At 39.5% G+C, this 26332-nt stretch overlaps 1 protein-coding gene across 1 annotated transcript in view; it reads left to right on the top strand.

The window, feature by feature from the left end:
• The window catches only part of ARHGAP10 (Rho GTPase activating protein 10), a 310929-nt gene that overhangs the window by 93846 nt on the left and 190751 nt on the right, over positions 1-26332 (top strand). The window contains 2 exon segments of the mRNA XM_055336297.1: positions 13820-13891; positions 23197-23298. Of these exon segments, the coding sequence (XP_055192272.1) occupies positions 13820-13891; positions 23197-23298 (174 nt within the window).

Genomic DNA, 26332 nt, shown 5'->3' with positions numbered 1-26332 from the left:
AGAGCGGACAGACGGACTCCCTTTCACACCACCTCCACTCCACACATGCACACAACAACAGACACCAGCATACGACCAGCCCACTCGTTTCATTGTCTTATCTAGAGGTGTGGTTCCGTTAGTGGGAATTAAGTTTAGCTGAATCTGCAGTTTCACGAGAAAAATATTTTTGTCTGATCCAGTCACGAAGTATTCAAAGATATGCCCTTGGCTCCTAAAACAAAGAACTGAGAGAGAACTTAGGGAAACTTTTAACAATTACTGAAACCAAAAAAAGAGGGGAAACTGGAACTCAGTGAGATGGAGTGATTTGATCCACATCGCTTCACCAAGTAAGTTGGTGGTAGTAATGAAAAGACAATCTTCTGGGCAGCCCTGGTGGCTCAGTGGTTTAGCGCTGCCTTCAGCCCAGGGTGTGATCCTGGAGACCTGGGATTGAGTCCCATGTTGGGCTCCCTGCATGGAGGAGCCTGCTTCTCCCTCTGCCTGTGTCTCTGCCTCTCTTTCTCTGTGTCTCTCATGAATAAATAAATAAAATCTCAAAAAAAAAAAAGACAATCTTCTATCTCCTGGTAGCCTAAGGACATTATTCTTTGCCTTTAGCTCCTTGTAAGATTTTATCAACCTTTCTTCCACCTTTGAACATGGGTTAAATGGAAATGTATCCTTATAGCTGCCATCTACAAGGTGGCAGTCTTGAAGAAATGTGAATTTTGTTATTTCTCCGGGCCTGATTGGACATGTGTAGTCCCCCAACATTTCAGTCAACAAACCATTTGCCCACCTAAGGAAGAAATATGAATACTGCTGAATGTTTGAAAACCTGTCCTTGAGGCCTTCTAGTAGGTCCAAGAAGTGCCAGCATCAATAAATACCTAAAGAGTGGATGTATCACCTTGGAAGAAGATCCTAGGTAACAAAGTGGAGCATCCCCTTTTTAAAAATATTTTATTTATTTATTCATGAAAGACATAGGTAGAGAGAGAGGCAGAGACACAGGCAGAGGGAGAAGCAGGCTCCATGCAGGGAACCCAGTGTGGGACTTGATCCCAATCCCGGGTCTCCAGGATCACGCCCTGGGCTGAAGGCAGCGCTAAACCGCTGAGCCACCTGGGCTGCCCAGTGGAGCACCCCTTAAAGAAATAGTACATCTCTAATATTCTTGATGACACAGAGGAGGAAAAAAATATGTGGACAAAACTAGATACTGGTGGCTGAGATGAAAAGTGATTGATAAGAGCTAGACTCTGAAGAAGTTTTAGAAATATTTTCAATGTTATTTATGTATGCACAGGAGGGATACATAATAAAAATCTGTCAAAGAGCTTTTTAATAAGTGTGAAAGTTCTAAGTATTAAGTTTAAATCAAGATTTTATTAGCAATATATAAAAGAGTGAAATGTGTCTTCTTGTTCTTGTTCTTCTTGTTCTTCTTCGAGAAAGTGTATGTGAGTGGGGGGAGTTGCAGAGGGACAAGAAAAGAGAGAATCTTAAGCAGACTCCATGCCCAGTGTAGAGCCCAACATGGGCCCTGAGATCATGACCTCAGCCAAAATCAAGAGTTGGACACTTAACCAGCTAGGTGCCAACTAGGTGCCTCTGGAGTGTCTTATTATTAGTGGCATGTTAGATTGAATGAAATACAGAACTTTAGTGGTGGTGAGGATTACTAGAGGTCCAGAGGTATACCAGTGGCCATGATAGAGTAGTGGAAAGAATATGGACTTTGCTAGCAGTGGCAGTCAGGCACCTCTCAGATCTCCCACTGCAGGGAGTGGAATGGACCACTGGGCCCGGCTGCTATATGGTTTTATCACTGCATTAGAGTGAAGGCCATGCCTCCTACAGGCTGCCCCCAGCCAGTGACTGAGACAGCAGGGGTGCTAAAGCAGCTCATTCCTGGGGACTCTAGAGTCCTCTCACAGGCAGCCTTGACTCACAGAGTCCCCGATGGCCTTGCTGAACTTTTCCTAGAAATGCCTTGTAGTCAAACACGTGTCTACTCAACCTTCTCACCTTCCTTTCCTCCCTATCTCCTTCCCCAGGGGTTAGACCTGCATTGCTGTCTGACAGCTCTTCTAGCCTCCCCGGCTCCCTCTCTATGTCCTCATGGGCATTTTTCCTAATAAATTTCTGGCATTTCTGATCTTTTCATGGTGTCTGCTTCTTAGAGGACCCAGTATAATACAGAAAGAGACTGTTTTGAATGAAGATGATGTGTACAGGAGACTTCTCATAGGCATTCGTGGTTACTATTACCACTATCAGCACGGAATGTGGAATTTATATAGAAATTATATTTTTTACATTAGCTAACTTTGTAGGAGAATCCTTCCTCATTCATAAAATAAGTATTTTTGAATGCCTGTTAGGAGCTGGGCAGTTTCTAGCACCTGAGGATGCAGTGAGGTCTTAGGCCCTTGTCAGGATAAGGTCCTCAAGCTGCTGGCTGTGTAGTTGAGAATGAGAGCCTTTCTGTCCCACACCCTCCTTTTCTCTCTCAGCCACTCAGATAAGCCAAGGCACAGAAGGGCTGGAGATTAGTGTCTTTGCCATCAACCAAAGGTATAGATGTTCTTTTCTGACCAGGTCTCTCCACCCCCCTCTCTCTGTCTCATATTTTCTTGATCAACCACTTATTGCCTGATTGATAAGGTTCCATTAGTAGCTATGCCACTGACTCACACCATTCACTTCAGAAATTAAAATTTTCAAAAAAAAATTAAAATTTTCTCTTATTTAAAGGTAAAAAGTAAAATTTCAGATTCTCTTGTGATACTTTTGCAGCTTTCTCTCAGGCTCCTCTTTCACCTTTGTGGAGTTTTATTCCTTCTCGTAATGTTTTGCCTGGGTGTTTACTTTAAAAAAAGTAGGAGCTAGATCCTTATTGTCCCTCATGCACAGAGGGAAAGAAGATCAAGGTTAAATCTCTTACTTAATATCCTTATTAGGTTAATTTATTCCTACTATATCCAATCTTTGTTTGAAGATTCTTAGTTTTTCCAAAGAATAACTAAAAAAAAAATCTTTATTGGTAGAGTCTGATTTAAAAAATTGGAGTAAAATTGCTACCTTTAACCAATGGCCTTCAAAATTGATGCAAGCTTCTTTTTTCCCCCCTTCAAATAAATGCTAAGATATCTGTTTGTAGAAAATAGACATTAAAGGAAGCTTAAACTTTTGTGAGTCAATGACTTTTTAAATTTTATTTTGAGAGCCAGTTTATGACCTAATATTTAGGGAATTAAACTAGAGAGAAGAAGTTGTCAGAACTTCAGCTCAAATCCTCTTGTTTTGTTAGGCTCTGTTCAGAGTTCAGGAATGAAAGTTGACAAAAACTCCTCACTGGGGACGTTTTATTCTTGGACTTTCAGAAGAAAGCAAAAGTGTGGTGGCTATCTGGTGAAATTAGGATGTATATTTTACTAATTATAATTTCTAGCCTGTTAAATGGGACTGCTGTGTTCTGAAAGAATCAGATATTCAAGAAACTGTTTCATATCAATTGGCTCTTAATTTTCAGGTTTAAACTCTATAGAATTAGCAGCACCTCTGTATCTGTGTCCCAGTTAGACCTTTGTATATGACTTCATTAAGATTCTCACCAGTTTTTAGCTGGAAAGTTTGAGCTATTACTGCTCTAAAATTTAATTTTGTTTTTACAATAATTTTTTTCTACCAGAAGGATTAGCTTAGCTTGAGCTGTGCTGACAAATAAAATAATATCCAGGGATTTATTTGGAAGTTAAAATTACTTCTAGTATGGCATTCCCTTCCTTTTTTTTTATTTGATTTGTGTTGAGTAGGTAGAGAGAGCAAGCATTTTTCCCTTTTTTTTTTAAGATTTAATTTATTTATTTGAGAGAGAAAGAAAGGATAACAAGCAGTGGGAGTGGCAGAGGGAGAGGGAGAGGCAGCCTTCCCGCTGAGCAGAGTCCAGTGTGCTATCATGACCTGAGCCAAAGGCAGACACTTAACCGACTGAGCCACCCAGGTGCCCCACGTTATTTCCTTTTTTTTAAGGTTGAAAATACTCAGCTAACAAAAAAGAATTGTTTTTTCTATAGTCTAAAAACAGAACTGGTTAGGGCTGAACGCAAAAGAGATAGTGTTGGCTTCTTACTTATCACTGTGGCAGGATGCTTTTAGCATAACCAGTTAAATGTTTTCATGTATTCTCAGCATCAGTCTTTTGACTTCTTTCTCTCATTATTTTAGCTATTAAAAATGGTAGGACTTTAATTTTAAAATGGGTGCATCTTAATTTTCCTGTTAGGACCTGAGTCTAGGTTGATGGGGGAAGGGCACAGTCCAGGGAGAGTGGCTAGATTGGGGAAAAAGAGATAGCAAAGGATGAGTGTGGATGAGGAGTAATCTAATTAATCAAAAACCGATTTGATTTAATCAGGAGAAAAAAACTTGTTTAGGAATTGAGATGGATAGTACTGAAAGCATTTTGACAAGACTTTAAAGTTTTTTTTTTAAGATTTTATTTTTTATTCACGAGACACACACACACAGAGGCAGAGACATAGGCAGAGGGAGAAGCAGGCTCCCTGCAGGGAGCCCGATGCAGGACTCAATCCCAGGACTCTGGGATCAGGACCTGAGCCAAAGGCAGACAGACGCTCAACCACTGAGCCACCAAAGTGCTCCTAAAGTTCTGCAGTTTAAACAAACTGTTAATCCTGTGTTAGTCTAGATTCTCAGTTGCAAGGTCTAAGAATTCTGAACAGAAAGAGTGCATTTAAAGAATATTTGATAGCTTGCAGTATCTTTATCTGGTTCTGGGAACCAGGGATCATGCCCAGAGTTCCACTTGGAGAGCTTTGTTTGGAGAAGTCAGTACCACCATCGCTACTGCGTGGACACAGCACAGCACATACCAGCAGCACCGCTGCCTCTGGTGGTGGAAACGATTTTCTACCACCCACTGGAATCTCTGGTTCATAGTTTCCTGAAGACCTAGCTTCTGAATCCAAGTCTGGGGGTGGCATATCTCATTAGTGGAATTCTGGCCAGGTCCCACTACCTCTTTATGAGGTGGCTGGGAAAACAAGTGTCAGTCAGTTATTTCCAGCTTTTATAGTGGAAGGTGGGCTGTGCCTCATTTGGTAGGAGAATTCTCAAACGTAGGAAGATATTTTAAAGTGTGTATCCCAAAGGGCAGAGATGCTCTACCTGTAATGTTTATGCCTGATTGTATGGCAACACTGTTTTCGTATGAAAAAATTAAGCAAAGATATTTTGGGATGGCTTGAATGTACACACCTGTAGGTATGTGTGGGTATGTCTACTAAGATAATCACATGCCTACTTTCATCTAGTTGATTAAATATGTGGCTGTATTGTAAAATCAAATTATTGATGTATACTTTAGAAATCCCCTCTCCACTTATTTCATAAAAAGTTATTCTAAGTCTTGACCCCTTTTATGTTAGTATATTTATCTCTGACACACTCTGAAATTTTTCAGCACAGCTTTCCAGAGTATTTCATGGAGTTCTGAGTTCTTTGAGATATGGCTCCTTTTAAAAATCTCTTTCTGATGCTTTCCTTGGATATCTTATCTTGAAGTACTGTATTCATTTGCAAACATTTGGACAGCCTCTTATACAGATTTTATAATACAGATATATTTTCATCACTTAATCAGTTACCTTCTTTCTTTCAAAGTGATATTTATAAAAGCACTGAACATAATTTGAGGTTTTCTCCAATTTCTTAGCTTCCTCTTGCTTTTGTAACCTAGACTTCTTTGTGATCTGCAGCATCTGAAACAAGGTGCGATTTGGGCCATTTCAGGCTAAGATGCCTCAAACAGTTCTATGTTGATCAAAATAATGGAAAGCACACTCCTTAAGGAGACTGTGAGAATTCTTATGTAGGATTAAGTCTTTTTTTTTTCCCTGAGAGATAGTTTTGGGAAAAATATTTATATTTGGATATATATAATAGTTCCTTTCTTGAGGTTCTGTTTCAAGAAAAAAAAATAAGAAACATGTCTTTGATGCATGATTTCTTTGCTATTATTCGTGATATTGAAGTTGAAAAGTAGAGTTTTCCCTTTAGTCTAATGAAATGGGAATTATCCAGAAGGTCATGGGAGAAAATAGTGGAAATTCTCCTTTGCTCTCAGATTATGCATTCCTCTGGGGTCAAGAACACTTGGAATCCAGGCTTAAAATAACAAGGGCCATGGGGAACAGACATAATTCCTTCTGTTTCATTAGACTCAGTCTATCCTTGTTAGTACTGAGTGATTAGAAAGGCATGGTTTAGTACTCACATGTACTTATTCACTGTTTTATCTAGATTGAGACTTTAAAGAATAGTTATTAAAGATCTTATAAGATGTAGTTTTGGCTTTTAACTGAATATGGATTTCTAGTGCCATGCCAAATTCTATTTAGATTTAAAACATCAGAATTTAGCCTTTGATCTAAATGGGGAAACTTAAAGTGGCAGCAGAGATTCGTCTCCAGAGTAGAGTCTGATTCTCTGCTGGTTAGCTGTTGTCAACAGATTTCTCAGTTGCTGCTTGAGCTGCGGAGACAGGCAGAGATACCACCCTACCGGGTCTTTTCTTTGTAGACATTTAAGTTTTCACATCCAGGTATCTAACAAAAGGGATTTCAGACTTGCCCAGTTGGAATACTTTTAATCCCCCAGGCTGTTATAAAATAATCTTGTTCTTTAACCTTGAATTGTGAAGTTTATTTTTTTTAAGGTTTTATTATTTTTATTCTTTTTTATTTATGATAGTCACAGAGAGAGAGGGAGAGGCAGAGACATAGGCAAAGGGAGAAGCAGGCTCCATGCACCGGGAGCCCGATGTGGGATTCGATCCCGGGTCTCCAGGATCGCGCCCTGGGTCAAAGGCAGGCGCCAAACCGCTGCGCCACCCAGGGATCCCCGAATTGTGAAGTTTAAATGGATTCTGTGATTTGCCATTTCAGCATTGAAATGTAGCCTATAGCGATGCCTGGGTGGCTCAGCGGTTTAGCGTCTGCCTTCAACCCAGGGCGTGATGCTAGAGTCCCGGGATCAAGTCCCACATCGGGCTCCTTGCATGGAACCTGCTTCTCCCTCTGCCTGTGTCTCTGCTTCTCTTCCTCTGTGTCTCTCATGAACAAATAAATAAAATTAAAAAAAAAAGAAATGTAGCCTATATTTCTGCTTCTCTCAACTCATGTAGAATCCTAGAGTTGGAAAAGACTCCAGAGGTCTCCTGGGCCAGCTGTCTCTCAGCGCAGGCCTCTGGTAGAGTATCCCTGGATGTCAGTCATTTAGATTGTACTTGATGTGAAAAGTTAGAGGTCCTACTCCCTGGTCCATGCAGGTCTTCTTCTTTTTTTTTTTTTTTATATCAATCTTCTTTTTTAAAGATTTATTTATTCATGAGAGACACACAGAGAGACAGGCAGAGACACAGGCAGAGGGAGAAGCAGGCTCCATGCAGGGAGCCTGATATGGGACTCAATCCTGGATCCTGGGATCATACCCTCATCTGAAGGCAGATGCTCAACTGCTGAGCCACCCAGGCGTCCCAGTCCATGTGGGTCTTTTTTTAAATTAATTAATTAATTAATTAATTATTTATTTATTTATTTATTTATTTATTTATGGGCAGAGACACAGGCAGAGGGAGAAACAGGCTCTATGCAGGGAGCCTGACGTGGGACTTGATCCCCGGTCTCCTGGATCACACCCCGGGCTGCAGGCGGTGCTAAACTGCTGCGCCACTGGAGCTGCACCCATGCAGGTCTTATTGAGCTTTTCTTGATAGCGAACTCAGAATCTGCTCTTCAACTTCTCACCATTAGACCTGGGTTTTCTCTTTTGTAAGCAAATCAGAATGATTTCTTCTTTCATGCAGCATCTATTTAAATATTTATGGACAGCTTTCATGTTCCCTTTAAATGTTCTTTTCCTCTTCAATTCCATTGAATACCTCTGATTTTCTTACTCTTCCTAAAGTGTTTTAGCATTCTGGGCATATTCCTGCTTTGCTCCAGTTAGAAAATGTCTCTCTTAAAGCTCAGTATCCATACTACTTAGATAGGTTCTGATCTTATAGGACACAGTTGAATGATTACCTTGTTTGGTTTGACCATAGCCAATATATGTGTTCATTCTTGTTTAGGGTATTCTTGTTCAGTGTTTATTGTTCACTCATGCCGAACCTTCAGTTAACTCATTTTTAGAGACTAAAGCCCTTATTAAAGCATGCTATTAAATTCACATAAATTTTTGTCAAGGTAGTTTTATACTTGAACAGTTGCCTTTCAGTGTTGAGACCTGATTGATTGCTTATCCCAGCCAAATTCTACAGCATCACTTTTGAATCCCTCTTTTCAGCTGGACAGCTACTTGAACTATGATTCTCTCACCCAGCATTCAACTTCTCATCCCAAATTTTGGTCTTCTGAAAATATGGTAAACAAATATTAAAAAATATATACAGTTGGTTAAGAGTAAGTAGAACATCTTTGGCCATGATACTTGAGATTATCCTCTCAGGGTTCAGCCACCTGTGGCCCAAGCCTACTTTGCCTCCTGTATTTGTAAATAAGATTTTATTGGAATCTAGCTATGCTTATTCACTTATCTACCATTTATGACTGCTTTTGTGCAAATGGCAGAGATGAGTAGTTGCCACCCAGCCTTTTATAGAAAAAGTTAGCTGACTCTTGCCCTATGGTGAAAGCAACTAGTAAATTAACACATTTTATGTTCATGTAGATGCATCCTGTTTCTAAGCAAGACTATCCAAAATCCTTTCCAAGGCTCATTAGTCATGGCTTTTTATGACTTCTTTTTGTGGCTGTTCAAGTGTTTTATGGGGAAAAATATGGTTATGTAATATTATATGTGGATTCTAAAATCACATTCTATATTTGCTTTTGCTTTTTCTCTTTAAATTACCTGATTGATTTCTAATGTACTAGTATTTGAAAGCTTTTATCTGTATTACTACTTCAGCTGTCTCTTTCAAATTGAGGGACTGTTATCACCAGAAATTTCCTTCAGGGTTTTAGGGGCAGTCCTTGATTTGATACTCATTTGTTACTGGAGAAGAAGAATCATGTTTTGGCATTAGAACATTTTAGTAATATTTATTACTAACAAGTATTATATAATACTAATGTGAAATTTATAAAAGGAACTGAGAGATTCCATGGAGTCTCCAGTCTATTTTGAGAAGAAGAGGAAAACAATCCTCATTGCTCAACCAACAATTGCCTTACTGAAGCATTTTGTAGCCACTCTGTTATTTTGTTTTAAATGCTTAAGGTTCAGTTCAGAAGTTACAAAACAGATTTTTTTAAAGAAAAAGATACTTTTAAATTAAAAAGAATTTTAATCAAAAAATTTTCTGAAAGAATTGGATGTAGTGGCATCATAACTACTCCTTTCCTCATTCTGGAAATTTGCTTGTTAACCTACAAACAGTAAGACAGAAATCCCTTATATTCTTTTCTTATACTAGTGCTAGATCTTTGGGGTCAGAAAGATATTGCATCAGATTGGTTCTCCAAGTGAAGAACACTCTTAATAATGACCTAAAATTGTTCATGTGTAATCTCTGTGGCCTGGTCCTTTTGTAAAGAACAATGTTTACTCCACAGTGTGGTGTTTTAGGGCTCGCATTCTAAAGGCCTTCATATGTCTGTGTTATGAATGCCTATATATTTAGCATTTATGGAGCATTTCCTAGGTCCCACTCTGGTGGCTAATGGAGCCCATTGGATCTCTTCAGCCTCTTCTGCTTATTTTTGTTGTCTTCAGCTGTGTTAGTGACACCGAATTGCTTTTGTAGTTCTGTGCCTTGAAATTGCACCCCTCCCCACCCACCACTCCCTTACTCTTATTCTTTGCCTGAGGAGCTCTGATGCCCTGTTTTGGGCCAGGTCTATTTTATCCCCTTCCAGAAGTCTCCTCTTACCCATTCAGCTTCCTCTTCTGTGCAGCTTGCCTGTGCTGTGCACACCACAGCGACATTATGCTGATGAGTGTACATCTCCTGCAAACACTCTTACCCGAGATGAACCTCACTGCTCACCTACTCCCTGTGTCTCTAGAGAAAATCTCAGAATATGCAGATGGATGTCTTCACAAACTCCTATTTGCTTTTCTCAAAGGGCCTGCAGGCCTGCCTAGGAATGTTTGCGTTCCCTAGGAAGTGGTCTGCTCACTGTTTGTCATGATTCTTTCCTTCATTTTCCTCTCTATTCAAACTTTTTCCCATGCCAAAACTCTCTCTCTCTCTCTCTCTCTCTCTCTTTTTTTTAAAGATTGTATTTATTTGACATAGAGAGAGAGAACATGTGCAGGGGGAGGGATAGAGGGAGAGGGAGGAGGAGACCTCCCGCTGAGCAGAGAGCCTGATGTGGGTCTCCATCCCAGGACTCCGGGATCATGACCTGAGCCAAAGGCAGATGGTTACCTGACTGAGTGCCCCTCACCCCCACCCATGCCCAAACTCTCTCATAAGTAACCTTGCCTTGTACTTCATAGAAAAAATAACCATCAGGTAGCAAGTCCCCGTGGCCTCTCTTCATGAAAGCTGCACACCCTTTTGTACTGATCCTTGTGTTCTTACCTCCTGTTACAAGGGAGGAAAGGATGACTACTTCTGTGACAGGTCCAAACCCATGCATGGGCAGCAGATCATCTCCTCCCACATTAGAGATTTTGAACCATCTTTTATGGATACTTCATGTGGGCATTTAGATGTTTTACTATCTTCTGGGTGTCTTCTACAATCTCCGATTTAACACAGCCCCTTAGTGCTTGCTTCCAGCTGCTTTTCCTCAAAATTGTCCTACTTCAGTAAATAATATTCTTATGTATACATTTGCTCATGCCAGAAATCTGGGAGTGATCCTAGAAATGCCCACATTGAGTCTCTCACCAGGTACTTTGAGTCTACCTGACAATATCTCTGAAAATGATCCTCTTTCTATTTTTTGTTATCATGACCTTATTCCAACCTCCCCATCCTGTCTTGCATATGCCATTCTAGAAGCCTCCTCGCGAGTCTTTCTCTCCAATTTTCCTCACCTCTAATCTCTTTTTCTCAGAGAGGCCAGGGAAATCTTTAAAAGATCTAAATAATCATTGTATTAGTGCCCTGCTTAAAACCCTCCGGTGGCTTTCATCATGCCCCAAATAAAAGAACTCTCCATGGGTGCACAGGGCCTTGACTGTTCTGTTGGTTTTTACTCCTCCTTTTCCATTCATTTCTTTGTTCTTTATGCCCCCAGCCACATTGGACTTTTGCTAGTTACTGTCAAACACAAATTCCTTACTTTAGGCCTTTTCCTCTGCTGATTTCAGGCTGGAAACCATTTCCCTTGCTCTCTGCACCCCTGTTTTCTTCATAACTTTCAGATCTGAGCTTAAATGTCATTTCTTTGATGGAGGTATCCCTAGAAGTTTTTTTTCCTTATAAATCCTCCAATAAATTCTTCACCTTAGCCCTACTTTTCTCCACTTGATGGGATTACTAGAATTTGCAGTTACACATTTACTTACGTGTTCATGTGAGTATTCTATATCTCCCATGCTAGACAGTAAGTTCCAGGAGGGCAGGGACTGTACTAATTTTGTTCGTAATTATGTCTCCAGCCCCTGGTGCTGAATACTCAGCAAATATTTGTCTCATGAAATACAAGTTTATTGAGATGGCTGCTTGGAATGGGGAAGTCCCTGTTTGGTACCTTTATTGCAGTGTTGTGTGTTGGTTAAAGTTGGGCTCATGCATAATTGTGAATCTCTGCTCCTGTCTTTTGTGAACAGTTATTAGCCTCTGTGTTCCCAGCATGTCATCCTGGGTTAACTTTTTGTCTTGAGTGGGCCAGCCACCATGGAGGGTGTGTGTGTGTGTGTGTGTGTGTGTGTGTGTGTGTGTGTGTGTGTGTATGTAGGTGTATTCAGGACAGTGAGCAGGCTAATCCAGATGTGGAAGCCTGGGCAGTGACACTGATGCTAATAGAAGTATGCCTTAAATTATTTTGAGATGTTGTATTGGGAGTTGGGATCACTTTTAAAAATGTATGGTGGAACCCCTCCTATCTGGTGGAAGCATTCCAAATTGTTCTGAGTGATTGGGCTTCCTGGAATGTGCTTTGTCCTGGCTCTGTTCTTTAGCACAAAAAGTTTTCTGGTTTGTCATTTTGGTAGGTCACATGGTCAACAATGTAGAGAGGATAAAATTAACACATTTTGAAAATGATCCCTTTCCCTTGACTAGTTGTTGCTCTTAATTCTTTTAGTTCCCTGTTGCCCCAGCATCTTGAAACTTAAGTGACAAATTGTCAGGGTGAGAGTAACTAAAACCTAGTTTCTGGTCCAGGGAGGAGTGTTCAACCTTTAGGCATCTCAAGTAGGTATAGTCACTTCTCTGAGGATTCCCTACCTCTCAGTATGAATGGTCTCTTTGCAAGAGACCATTGCAAAGGGGCCTTTGGTTAAATTCAGAATCCTTTCTTTTCCTTTTATTTTTTTTTTTTTTAGAATTTTTTTAAAAGATTTTATTTGTTTGAGAGAGCTCTTTCCTCCTTTTTTCAAGAATTTTTTTTAAGGATTTTATTTATTTACTTATATGAAAGAGAGCAAGAGAGCATGAGGAAGATGAGGGGCAGAGGCAGAGGGAGAAGCAGATGCCCTGAGCCAGACTCAGGGCTGGATCCTAGGACCCTGAGATCTTGACCTGGGCTGAAGGCAGATGATTAACCAACTGAGCCACCCAGGTGCCCCAGAGTCCTTTCCGTTTTTAAGTCACTTACTTTCTATAACTTAAAGCGGAATGACACATTGTTGTATTTTGAAGTTTCCTTTTCTATTCCGGATATTTCTGATATCCTGGAAATAAGCGGTGAGAAAACCATACTCACCTGCATATTAGTAAGTGCATTTTCCTTGCGTAATTGTTCCCTTTTGTTTGTATTTTCTTTTTTAAAGATTTTATATACTTATTCATGAGTGACACAGAGAAAGAGAGGCAGAGACACAGGCAGAGGGAGAAGCAGGCTCCGTGCAGGGAGCCCGATGTGGGACTCCACCGATCCTGGTACTCCGGGATCATGCCCTGAGCCAAAGGCAGACTCTCAACCACTGAGCCACCCAGGCGTCCCTTGTTTGTATTTTCAACATTGTTTGTTGTATATTCTGTCTTAAAACGAAAAGCCCCAAACCAGCCATTATAAGAATGAGTGCATTTGTGGTTGGAGTCCGTGTGTGGCTCCTGTCCTGTTGACCTTCCCCATCTGTACTGTTTGCCAGCATGCCCAGTATTTACTTTGTTGTGAGCTCCAGTGACTCTGCTGATAGACCTTAAATCCTCACAAGGAATTTTCAGTAAGATTGAGTGTATTTAAACTTGCAGCCACAAACCTAGCTCTTTGCATAATGTAGTCTGATAACTAATAAAGGAATGTAATTGACTTGTAAATTTCTGAGGAGGGGGAGGGAAAAAAATCTCAAACAGAAGTGTTCTGTTAATGAATATGATAGGACCCCTTTGTTGTTTAAAGACAACCCGCATGCTATTTCCCTGAAGAAAGAGCTGCACATTTCACTGGCAGTTTGCCCCACCTCCTCTTCCCTGAAAATATTTATGGAGATGTAGTGTGTTAATAAATTTAGAAGTTATTTAATGGTTGCATTGGCAGGGTGAGATAAGGTAGTTAAAATATGTTGTTTATTTTATTTGTGGGTGGGGTGGAAGAGGGAAATGAAATACTGATTTTTTTTTTTTTTCCTTTTGGGAAACCTAATACCGTGTTCTTTTGTTATCATTCTTGATCTCTAGGCATTAAGTGTAACTGAAACCCTGATTAAACCCTTGGAAAAATTCAGAAAAGAACAACTTGGAGCCGTAAAGGTTTGTGCCTAATTTGCGTGTCCTTGTAAATGGAAGATGGAGGTGCCTCTGCTACTTCAGTGTATACTGTGTTCACATTTGGCAGCTCTGAAGGAGATGCTGGAGTAAACCATCTGTTGTTTTATGCTTTTTTCCCCTTTTGGGCACTACGAAATTGTAAACAAAACAAAAAACACCTGGGCAGGATAGTAAAAGCTTTAGTAATCTTTGGCTATACCTTCCCACATAGAGTCTTGAAAATCTCCTTAACCAAACAGCCCATTCCCTCAAAAAAGACGAAAAAGGCACAGCTTACCTCTGTAGGGAGTACAGTTATGTCATTGTATGCCTCAATTTTGTGGAGGAGGGTAGTGTTATGTGAAGGGTTAAGATTAGAAACACTGCTACACCATGATGCCATTGAAACTAAGAAGAGAATATTGTGAGGTTTTTGGGACGAAATTTCCTTCAATTGAACACAAATTTATTGAGCTGTCATGTGCCAGTATTGTTATAGGTGTTGAGGGTTCAAAGATGGGTGACCCACAACCTGCACTCAACGATCTGGGATCTGGGAGTTAGCCAGGATTTCTGGGAATAATGTGGTGACTTGACCACAGGGAGCCTGGGATATATTTAGCAACTTCTAAAGTTTGTGAATGGAGCTTTGAAATTATCCCAGAGAAATAATTTCCACCAACCTTTCCTGAATTTTGTGCATTCTCTTGAGGGACAAAAAGTAACATTCATGTGTTGACTATTTTTGGCTTGGCCCAGAAGAGAAATACATCAATTTTAGGTAGAGAAGAGAGTTTTTATATTTGTATTTTTCCCCCAACGTGGCTTGGGGAGATAATGTTTTTTTTTTTTTTTTCCTTTATCTTCCTAAACAAAATACTAAAATCCTTTTGTACAAATAAATATTGTGGCTTAAATGGCTATAGCTATACCGATGGACTCAAGGAATGCCAGCTTTTTAGTTGCTATTTATAGAATCATTTCTCGTTTAAGTGACTTGTTAAAATACTAGATGCTTCCTTTTGGCATAGTATTTTACCATTTTTAATGAAGGGCTGTGTTTTGAGATGGGTTGGCAGGGTGGGCAGTAAACTCCAGGTCCTCTTCCTGGGATTGTTTGCTGACTGCATGAAGCTGACTGTGTCTTCTGGCTTTGCAGCAGGGCACTGAAGGTCTGCTTTCACACCTGTGACCTTGGGCAAGTAATTGGCTTTAGTTCCTTATCCGTAAAATGAGAGATCTGGGGATCTGGCTGCTTGACTTTGTAGTTTATGATTCTGTTTTAAATCTTGAACATCTTGCTTGGTTCTTTCTTTTTTTTTTATACTTCATTGGCAGGTATGGAATGTAAACAGTGTCCATTACTTATTTTTCTTATTTTGATTGGATAAAGGTGTTTGGGGGGGGGGGGTGAGGATATATTATGGGAATGAAAAATGAATAAGAATTCATATATTGTATTTTTTTTTAATTTTTATTTATTTATTTATGATAGTCAAAGAGAGAGAGAGGCAGAGACACAGGCAGAGGGAGAAGCAGACTCCATGCACCGGGAGCCCGATGTGGGATTCGATCCCGGGTCTCCAGGATCGCGCCCTGGGCCAAAGGCAGGCGCCAAACCGCTGCGCCACCCAGGGATCCCCCATATATTGTATTTTTATTTGCCATCTGCCTTTTTTGTTTTTGTTTTTTGTTTGTTTATTTATTTATTTATTTATTTATTTATTTACTTACTTACTTAAGTGGGCTCCATGCCCAACATGGGGCTTGAATTCCAGACCCTTCGAGATTATGCTCTACCAATTGAGTAAGCCAGGAGGCCCCCTACTGGGTTTTTAAAAAATTTCTGACCTCGAATTTTCTATTGATTGACTCCTTCTCCCTCTGAAACTTAATTTCTTTCTTTTTTTTTTTTAAAATTTTTATTTATTTATGATAGTCACACAGAGAGAGAGAGAGAGGCAGAGACACAGGCAGAGGTAGAAGCAGGCTCCGTGCACCGGGAGCCCGACGTGGGATTCGATCTCGGGTCTCCAGGATCGCGCCCTGGGCCAAAGGCAGGCGCCAAACCGCTGCACCACCCAGGGATCCCAATTTCTTTCTTTTTAAAGATTTTATTTATTTATTCATGAGAGACACAGAAAGAGAGAGGCAGAGACAGAGGCAGAGGGAGAACCAGGCTCCCTGAGAGGAGCCCAATGCAGAACTCCATCCTGGACCCCGGGATCACACCCTGAGCCAAAGGCAGACGCTCAACCACTGAGCCACCCAGGCATCCCTTTACTGACAGTTTTATATATTCTGATAAAGAGTAGAGAAAGGTGATTTTCCAGGTGATCTAGTGCTACATAAGCACCTGTCTCTTTCATTAGATAATTCAGTGTTTCAGAGACAAGGCTGTGCTTTCCTTTATTTTTTGCTAGCCTCTACACTGTGTTAATATATAAGGGTATCTAATAAATAACCTATTCTACTGATAATTGTAGAAGAACCTAGGGAGGGTTTGTAACCTGGATACTTGATTTTCTATATATGTGTTTCCTAAGTATTTAATAACGTTTTGACAAACATATTTTTGTTTCACTGGTTAACTGGTATACTTAAGAAGAAGTTTATTCTCTTAGGTTAAAGGTCTTTTTTTTTTTTTTTTTAAAGAAGACAAAACCAGAATAAAGTAGTTTTCATGTGGGGATTTTAAAAACAAATGCCCTTGAAAGTTGACCAAAGCAGACTGTTTAATACATCCTTGTCAGAATGTTGATCTTTTCTTTCTCTTGTCTTTCCCCACCTGGCAGGTCCTGCTGTCTACCTTTCCACTAGACCTCTTTCCGTTCTTTTCAGTTTTGGTTTCTCCGGTTTCCAGAATCCCAGTGACACATTTAAGTTGTTGTTTTCATGTGATCTGAACTGCTAGGTGGTTTTTGCAAGTTGGGCTTTTTAAAAGCCCTGAGATATTCTTTTCTACTGTTTGCCTCTGGATTTGTTCTCCTTCCATCCTTATTTGTCTGGTTTGGGCTTATTCCTCTGTTCTTGGAGGGTCTGCTGATTTTTTCCATGCTTGCCAGCTTCTCCTCTGTATCGGAAAAATTCCATTTCCTGTGGCAGGACACCGATCCTTCTGTGCTGTGTCACATGAGGTGGCTACTCAGAGTTCCCTTCAGGGACTAGCTCAGCTGTTACTTCCTCTGCACTCTTTCCCCTACCCTGGGGCTTGTCACTTATTCCCAGAGTGTGCACAACACTTTATCCATAGCCACTGCCCATTACATGTCGAATTAGCCACAGCAGACTAGTACAGGTCCCGAACAACGTAGGAACTTAGTCTGTTGCATAAAATCTCCAAGAAATGCCACAACTTGCTAAGATGTACAGCAGGAGAATTTAAAATTGCTCTTTTAGATATATTTGAGCAATCCAGTAATGAAAATGTGGCTTCAAGCAGGTGGCAGCCTGCAGATACAAATAGAGGCAACTACACTATATTGATAATAGAGTCTATTCAAATGCTAGTTTAGAAAGAGCCAATTACCATTTTATTCCACAGAATAAAAAATTGAACCAGAAGGGTTGAAAAAGATATTAGTTTCATGTATTACAATTTCGTGCCTCAGCCATTCGCTCACCCTCATGCCAAACATCTTTTATATTTCTAAGACTATATCTGATGACTAAATATTTAATAAAAGCTGATTTCCCAGGAATCCGTAAATGACTACAAAATGCGGATAAAAAGCAAATCTTTTAAAATAATTTCTCAAATTATGTTTGATAAAGTAGAAAAAAATTATATATCCTTCTTTTTAGCTATAAAACATTTACTAGTGCCTGTCATATGGCAAGAGGTCCTGGGGTGCAACTGTGAATTAAAACACTGGCTGGTGGGCCTTCGAGAAGTCTGCAACTCTGGAGGAGGGGAGGATGTCAAGTAAAAAAAGCCATAAAAATATATACTAAACAGTGTATAATGGGGGGTAGGCTTAGGTGCTCTGGAACATTCCCTATTATCTCAATTCTGGAGTATCAGGCAAGTCTTTCTGGAAGAACTGATTCTTTCTGGTTTGAATCCCAATTCTGCCCCTCTAGCTCCGTGATTCAGGGCACTTATGGCCTCTAGCTCTCAATTTCTTGGTCTTTAAAGTGAGACGAATGACCCCTGCCTCAGAAGGTTTTTGTGAGGAGTCAATGAGCTTGATGGTGTGTTTCCCATGTCTAGAGTAGGGCCTAACATACATAGTTGCAATTTATTTTATTATCCCATTTATGGCTTGTGCTGTATCAACTTGCCAAATAAAAATTGTTCAGATTTTGGTCTACTCTCTGAATGTAAGCTTCAGAGATAATGTGCCACAGTACTGTGGCTTATGACCCTTCTGGCCAAGTAATGCTGAGGCAGTAATGGATAGGTGACTCTGAATGAAGCAAGTGCACAGGACCCCAGGGTGCCTGTCACCTTTGTCCTTGTTGGTGGCATTGCAACCATGGGCTTCTCCTTTCTCTCATCCTCTGATGGATGTCTCTTGGGTGTGGTGTCTGTTTGCTAGATTCTGAAGGGAGAAAGCTGAATTCTCATGTCTTTGGATAGGCAGAAGGGACTTTATGGAAAGGGAGACAGTGGAGTTGAATAAGGCAAATGAATTGTCGGGCAGGGATAGGTGACACTTGGTGTGAGAATTAAGAGAGGGTGCTGCTTTTATGCCACCGAGTGGTAGGGGGTGCTTCATGGAAGAGGTGGTGTTTCACCTGGACTTGTAGGATGTGTTGGTAGACAGGGGAGGGTAAGAACAGGGCTCTCAAAACCCTGATTGGCTTGGACAACAGGATTGCATTTGAGAAGGTGTCCTGCTAGCATTTTACATGTGTAGGTATCTTGTTTCTTCAATGGGTGAGATTACACCATCTTCTTATTTAAATAAAGGAGGAAGATTTGGAATCTCCAAGAAAGTATCTAGTTCTCCAGACTTGTCATGCCTGTTATTTAATTTTTATAGTTGTAAAAGAAGCCTTTTCATTTCCTCATCCCAGGAGATTTGTAAAATAACCAAAACATTAAAAAAAAAAAATCATCTGGGAACTTTAAAAACTACTCCCCCAACTTCTTCCAAAACAAAACAAAAAAATTCTAGTATCCTAAAGAAATGTGGACAATTCACAGTAATGTTCAAGTTTTTGTGAATTCTGTATATGTTCCTTATCATTTTTAACAGAAATACTGATATGTCATTTTTAGCAAAAAAAATTGCTTAATCTTAAGAATGTTTTATGCATTAGGAATTTTTGCTTCTTTCTTATACATTAACTCTATGTTCTCCCTGCTTTGTTTTTGGCCTTTTTGCTTGTTTATTTTTAGTTTTTTGATATCTAGATGTTCTTATGGTTTCTCTGGTTTCTTTTTTGCTCAAAAAGCATGCCTCTGTTCTGAGATCTGATGAAACTTTTTTTTTTTTCTTAATGGCTTCATTTTTTACTGGTGACTTGTCAAATCCATCTCGAATTAATTTTGATATGAGCAATGGGTCTCTGTTTCCAAGTAGTTAACTAATTATATCAACACCATTGGCTGAATAATATTTTTTAACCCAGTGATTTATGGTAAGACCTTAAAAAATATATATGTATTATATGTAGAATATATATATTACTATATATTCTATATATGTTAGAATATATATACATATATATACACACACATATGTATACACACACATATTCTAATGTATTCAAAAGACCTCATTACTTAAGTTTTGTTTCTTAGGTTTCTCAACTTCCTTTATCATTTATATAGCATACATCTTACTTGGTTACACTATTTTATTTCATTTCATTTCATTTATTTTATTTTATTTCATTTCTTTTATTTCTTTGCTTTCATTTTATTTCTTTTATTTTTCATTTTAATTTTTTTATTTATTTATGACAGTCACACACACAGAGAGAGAGAGAGAGAGAGAGAGAGAGGCAGAGGCAGAGACACAGGCAGAGGGAGAAGCAGGCTCCATGCACCGGGAGCCCGACGTGGGATTCGATTCCGGGTCTCCAGGATCGCGCCCTGGGCCAAAGGCAGGCGCTAAACCGCTGTGCCACCCAGGGATCCCTATTTTTCATTTTAAAGATTTTATTTATTTACTTATGCATGAAAGACACACACACACAGAGGGAGAGAGAGACAGGCAGAGACACAGGCAGAGGGAGAAGCAGGCTCCAGGCAGGAAGCCCAACGTGGGACTTGATCCCTGGGCTCCAGGATCACGCCCTGAACTGTAGGTGGCGCTAAACTGCTGAGCTACCGGGGCTTCCCTACATTATTTTAAAGTTTGTATGTATGTATGTATGTATGTATGTATGTATGTATGTATTTATTTATTTATGATAGTCATACAGAGAGAGAGAGAGGCAGAGACATAGGCAGAGGGAGAAGCAGGCTCCATGCACCGAGAACCCGACGTGGGATTCGATCCCGGGTCTCCAGGATCGCGCCCTGGGCAAAGGCAGGCGCCAAACCGCTGCGCCACCCAGGGATCCCCTTACACTATTTTAAATAGTAGCTATTCTTTACCTTTTTTTGGGGTGGGGTATGGGTGGTTTTGTAACAGATTAGGAGCTGACTTTCAGTGAATCATATTTAACCTATAAACATAATTTTGACTTCCATATAAAAATCATTGGATTTTTCAGCTGTTTTAGAAAAATCAGAGGACATGGCTTGTATACTGGCCTATATTACCACATAGTAAAAATCTGCGGGAGCCATGATGTGGCCTCCTTACCCTCTAGAATAGATGGACTGTCTGGTTTACCATTGCCCCCACCTCTACTTAATGAGTTCTACTTCTCTTTTGCTTATTCATTATATTACTATCTGGCTCAGACTTATGTGAATTTGTACTGCTGTTTAATAAAAGAACTTTTCATTGTATTTAATTTGATGTTTCATAGAACCTTTTGTTATAAGTCACTCAATTTGTGTGTGTGTGGATATATATATATGTATATAAATGTGTGTGTGTATATATATATATGTATATCTATCCGATAGACCAGTATTGGAGAAAAACCACTGTTCTTTATTGGGTGCTACTTGAACACAGTCCGTTTTAAAATTCACATTATTTCTGCACAAAAGCCACATGAGCACAAAGAAACAGAATTATATTCTATAATGGGATTGAGAACAAATGCAAGAAGAAATAATAATTTAAGTCTTCAGGTTTAAAAACAAAACAGCAAAAAAAAAAAAATAAAAAAAATAAAAATAAAAACAAAACAGCATTTGTATAATGCCATACCATGTGCAAACGAATGCATTTCCACTCTGTTGGTGGTTGGGATGTTGTTTCTTGGCTGAATTCCTTCTTCACAGAGCCTTTTGGTACCCTGCTTTCTTTCATTCTCAACTTTACCCACATGTTAACTTACAAATCTCATGGAACTGCTGAGTGTGCTGGGTGTTTTGACTGCTGATTTTAGCATCACTGCTTCCTTTGTCCCATTCTGTGATTCAGATGAAATCAAATGAGTAAAAATATATTCAGTATTCCTGGTAAGTATGAATCTGCAAGGATAGGGAATGTTTTTTTACTATATGATCCTGCTTTGTGGTCCTCTTGTGGTGAATGTATTGTTTGAACCCGAGATGCAGATGCTCAGAAAATCCTGTGATGCTGGTGCAGAGTCACAGTAGAAAGAAAGTGTGGCAGGGACCAAAACCTGTCTTCTCACACCTAACCCAGTATGCATGCCACCATACTGACTTTTTAAAATAGTGGAGATTCTGAAATGGTGGCTATATGTTTGTTTTATGTTATTTTTTTGTTAGCCACCAAAATAGTTGATGAAGAATGTAGTAATAAAAACGGAAGAGAGAGTAACCACATATAAATGCCTTAAACTTTTTTTTTTAATAGCTGTAAATTAAGAGCATAAAGAAAAAGTGCTTCTGTTTCAACAAAAGTGTGCCTGTAGTCACACGTAGGTGAACCATAGGATCATAGAATTTTAGGACTGGATCAAAGAAGGATCTAGTACCAAAAAAATCCCTGATCTTTTCTGTAAGAGAACATACTTAGGTTGTGTTGTTAAATTTTTGTTTTTTTTCTAAGTTGTGCAGCTAGTTTGTAATTAAACTTGGAATAGAAATGAGAAGAAATGTCCATTCCTGAGACTGCCTATCCTCCCTCACTGTGGGATGATTTCAGGGTCTTTAGAGGAGCTGATGAAGGCTCTGTCCTAGATTCCCACAAAGCAGCGGTTTATAGTCCCATGTTGTGAAAAAACTAATGATAAATGTGAAGAAAAGACTTTACATGCTCTGTTCAGTCTCTTCGCCTAATAGGAAAAAGATAGTATCAGAAAAGATTATTTTTGCTTTAGAAGGTAGAAGTTGAAAAATAGGGAAGAGAATGTTCCTTTCTAGGAGCCCTTGGAGAGTTAGGCAGAATTTGAAGTAAATGGAAACATTTTGACAGTATGAGGACATAGTGTGCTCTCATTGGTGCTCAGAAATGTTTATTAAAAATCCACTTAAATTGGCAGTCTGTGTTAGGGGAGATAGTCTGTCTTTTCTGTATTTAACAGTTAGGATACTTGTTTTCTCAAAAAGCTTCTATAGCAAAAAAAAAAAAAAAAGCAAATGCTAGTGCTAGGCAGTACCTGAGAAACAAATGTTTGTAATGCTCACTAAAGAGTCTCAGTACAAAGATGTCAGTGGCTTTAGGCCCTGTTGACCTATTGAGAACTTATTTTCAATAGCATTACAGAAATCACGGTGAAGGTTTGGGAAAGGAGATGATGTTTCTGATCAGAGGGTCTTATTGTTAAATTCCCACTGGACAATTAAGGAAGATCATTCTCATTGTTTCCCCCGCCCTCCCAGTTGTGATGATGATGATGATGATGATGATTTTTTTTTATCTAGACCAAAATTTACTCAGTTTTAAAAGAATCCCATTTCTTTGCCAAAATCTGCACAAGTTTGCTGTTTTGAGCCTGTGTTCTTTTTATTATTTCTTTCAATGAGGGACAAGTGACATGGCATTCCTTCTAAATACTAAGTGTAAGTATTGACAAATACTGTGCTCCATAAAAAGCCCATGAAAGGAAAAAAAGAAATATGACCTTTCTGTCCTGTTTTGATGATTAATACGCAGTGGCCTGGGTACAGATAGATTTTGCAGATAACTTTATTACACTTAGTAGTACTTTATTTTTACATATTAATCCTCTTTTGAGCTTCCCAGTAGATAAACTGTATAAATGCATCTTCCCCCTGTTTAATCATAGTTTTCTGTGTTTTTTTTTTTTTTGTCTTGTAGGAAGAAAAAAAGAAGTTTGACAAAGAGACAGAAAAGAACTATAGTCTAATTGATAAACATTTGAATTTATCAGCCAAAAAGAAAGATTCCCATTTACAAGAGGTATTTTTACTTTTCTGTTTGTTTCTAAAATTCAATAAGCAGTGCATGCGTTTTCTTTTTAAAATGTGCTTTCCTTTTGTGAACTTTTCATCTAAGATTATTAGGAATGAAAAAAATGAACAGTATCATAATGAGCAAGACACGAAATAATGAATTCATCTTATGGTGATTAATTCAGTATAGATTCATAGCATTAACATTTTTGGTTCTGAGTATATTTTCACAGGAACAGTTTTATCCAGTATTACCAAAGAACAGATATATTATTTTCAGGAAAAGATACATTAATTGGCTTTCAAGATTTTTTTGAAGAAATGAATTGAATTTAATAAGCTCATCTACGATTTTGCTTTTATGTGAAGGCAGCATTAATCTTATTTAACACTGAAGATTCAGGAGGTTCAGATTCATTGGAAAGAGAGATCTATTTTACTTGTGTTAATAGACTCATTTTTTTTTTTTTTCTTTTTGAGGGAGCAGTGTGTTAGGAGAAAGGAATTTATATCTTATCTCTCATTTTGTCTTTTCTAAATTCCCTAGTACTTGTGTTTTCTCACTCACACACTTGAGTAGAAATTCAGTGATTTCCAATTTGGAACATATGTTTTCATTAAAAACAATGCTGTTTTGCAGCTGTTGACTTGTTCCACAAAGTGTGATGTTTTTCTCATTTGTTTATCTTTAAGCTGATAAAGAATCTGAGTGTAATATACCACTATAATATACATGTACTAAAGTATCATCAAAATGACACTAACAACTTTGGCTCCAATATATTTAAATGCCGGATATGTAGTTGCACGCCCCGTTGTGTGTGGGGTCATTTTGACATTCCCCACATGTCACATTTGCTTTTTCCTCTTTACAAAGTTTGACTGACATTTGGAAGGCATTTGACAGTTTATAAAAGAGAAGGGAGCTTTTATACCACTTAATCTTCAAGACAATACAGTAGGGGTCCCCTTTCTTCTTGTTCCATATTATGTAGAAAACCATTGTTGTTCCATATTATGTAGAAAACCATCATTGTTCCACATGCTCCCCATCTCCTCCCCTCTCTCCATTTTGAAATGATAGCTGTTGTTTTTACTCTTTCTTTATGCCAGCGGCTTTCTACCTGTCTTCTCCCCTTATCTCCCTTTTCAGGTATTCTGAAAAGAGTTTTCATGCTGCAAGTAAATTTCCATCTCCACTTGACTATCTAATTATGTTTTTTGTTCGAGCTGTTACTCAGGCAAAATCTTTACGGCCATCCTTGGCCCTTCTCCTGCCCCACACCTAGTTTGTCTGCATGTCTTCCTTAGCTTCAGAATATTCTCAAGGTATTGCAACTTCTGACCCCCACCACCATCACCCTGGCCCATGCTGCTGGCCATTGTCAGACTGATTGCCATTAAGGACTCTTTTTTTTTTTTAATTTTTTTTTTTTATTTACTTATGATAGTCACAGAGAGAGAGAGAGAGAGAGAGAGAGAGAGAGAGAGGCAGAGACACAGGCAGAGGGAGAAGCAGGCTCCATGCACCGGGAGCCCGATGTGGGATTCGATCCCGGGTCTCCAAGATCGCTCCCTGGGCCAAAGACAGGCGCCAAACCGCTGTGCCACCCAGGGATCCCCTACCGTTAAGGACTCTTAATTGGTTTCCCTGCTCCCACCAATGTATTTCTGGTTGGTTGGTTGGTTTGTTTGTTTGTTTGTTTATTTATTTATTTATTTAGTAAGTATTCCTGGTTTATATTCTGTACAGCAAGCAGAAGGAGCCTTTATGTTGCTTCTCTTCCCCAGACCCTCCCTAATAGCTGCATCCAGAGGCTCAGGGCCTACCCTCCTGTCCTCACACCCACATGGGCTGCTGCTGTGCCCTAACTGGCCTGGGACAGGCATACTCTGCTCTGGGCCTTTGCTTTTGTTGTCCTTCCTGCCTGGTAGTTTTCCAGCCCACACCCACATGCCTCACTTCTCCAAGTACCTCAGATACTCTCCACTCAGAGTTTACCTTACCATCTTATTTAAAGTGTCCCCCTTATACTGCTTTGATTTTTTCATACTTTTACGAACATTTGACATACTATATATTTGGTTGTTACATGGCTTCTTGCACTAGCATGTGAGCTACTTGAAGGCAACAACGTTATTTTATTCAGTATTCAGTCTTTTTTACATCTAGAACAGAGCTAGTCAGGCAGTAGGCCCTTAATAACTGTTTACTGAATGAAGACGTGTGAAGATGCTTGCACGGTGAGCTAGGGCTTCATTAATTCATCATTCCCAGAGATAATCAAATTTCAGTTCAAGGAATTTGAAGAGACCCTCGAGATGAATGATTTTAGTTTCATTTAAATTGTATATTCTGTCCTTCCTTGCTGTTTGCTCTTTACAAACATACACACTCCTGCTCGAAACCTCTTTCTTTCTTTTTTAAAAAAAAAATATTTTAGGGGATCCCTGGGTGGCTCAGTGGTTTGGTGCCTGCCTTCGGCCCAGGGCGCGATCTGGGAGTCCCGGGATTGAGTCCCGCGTCGGGCTCCTGGCATGGAGCCTGCTTCTCCCTCCGCCTGTGTCTCTGCCTCTCTCTTTCGCTCTGTGTCTATCCTAAATAAAAATAAATAAATCTTTAAAAAAATATTTTATTTATTCACGAGAGACACAGAGCGAGAGAGAGAGGCAGAGACACAGGCAGAGGGAGAAGCAGGCTCCATGCCTGTACTAAAGGGAGCCTGACATGGGACTCGATCCCAGGTCTCCAGGATCACGACTTGGGCCGAAGGCAGGTGCTCAACCACTGAGCCACCCGGGCATCCCTTGAAACAGCTCTCTATTACAAGTGTGACGGCCTTCACTGGGGGTGGGGGGGGGAAAACTCTAAAAGGAAAACGTTAGGTTTAGATCTTCATTGACGTTGGCATTGGCTTATGTATTTCTCATCTTCAGTAAACTGAATTGAAGTATTTAAGAGGTTTATAAAGGTTGCTGAGAAGGTGCTGAACAAAGGCATAGAAACTTGTATCATTCCTTCTCCTTGTTTCTAATGAAAA

Source organism: Nyctereutes procyonoides, unplaced genomic scaffold, assembly GCF_905146905.1.
Source record: "Nyctereutes procyonoides isolate TBG_1078 unplaced genomic scaffold, NYPRO_anot_genome, whole genome shotgun sequence".
In the NCBI taxonomy this organism is placed as follows: Eukaryota; Metazoa; Chordata; class Mammalia; order Carnivora; family Canidae; genus Nyctereutes; species Nyctereutes procyonoides.
The sequence above is the reverse complement of the archived record's forward strand: the minus strand, read 5'-3'. Positions and strand labels throughout refer to the sequence as shown.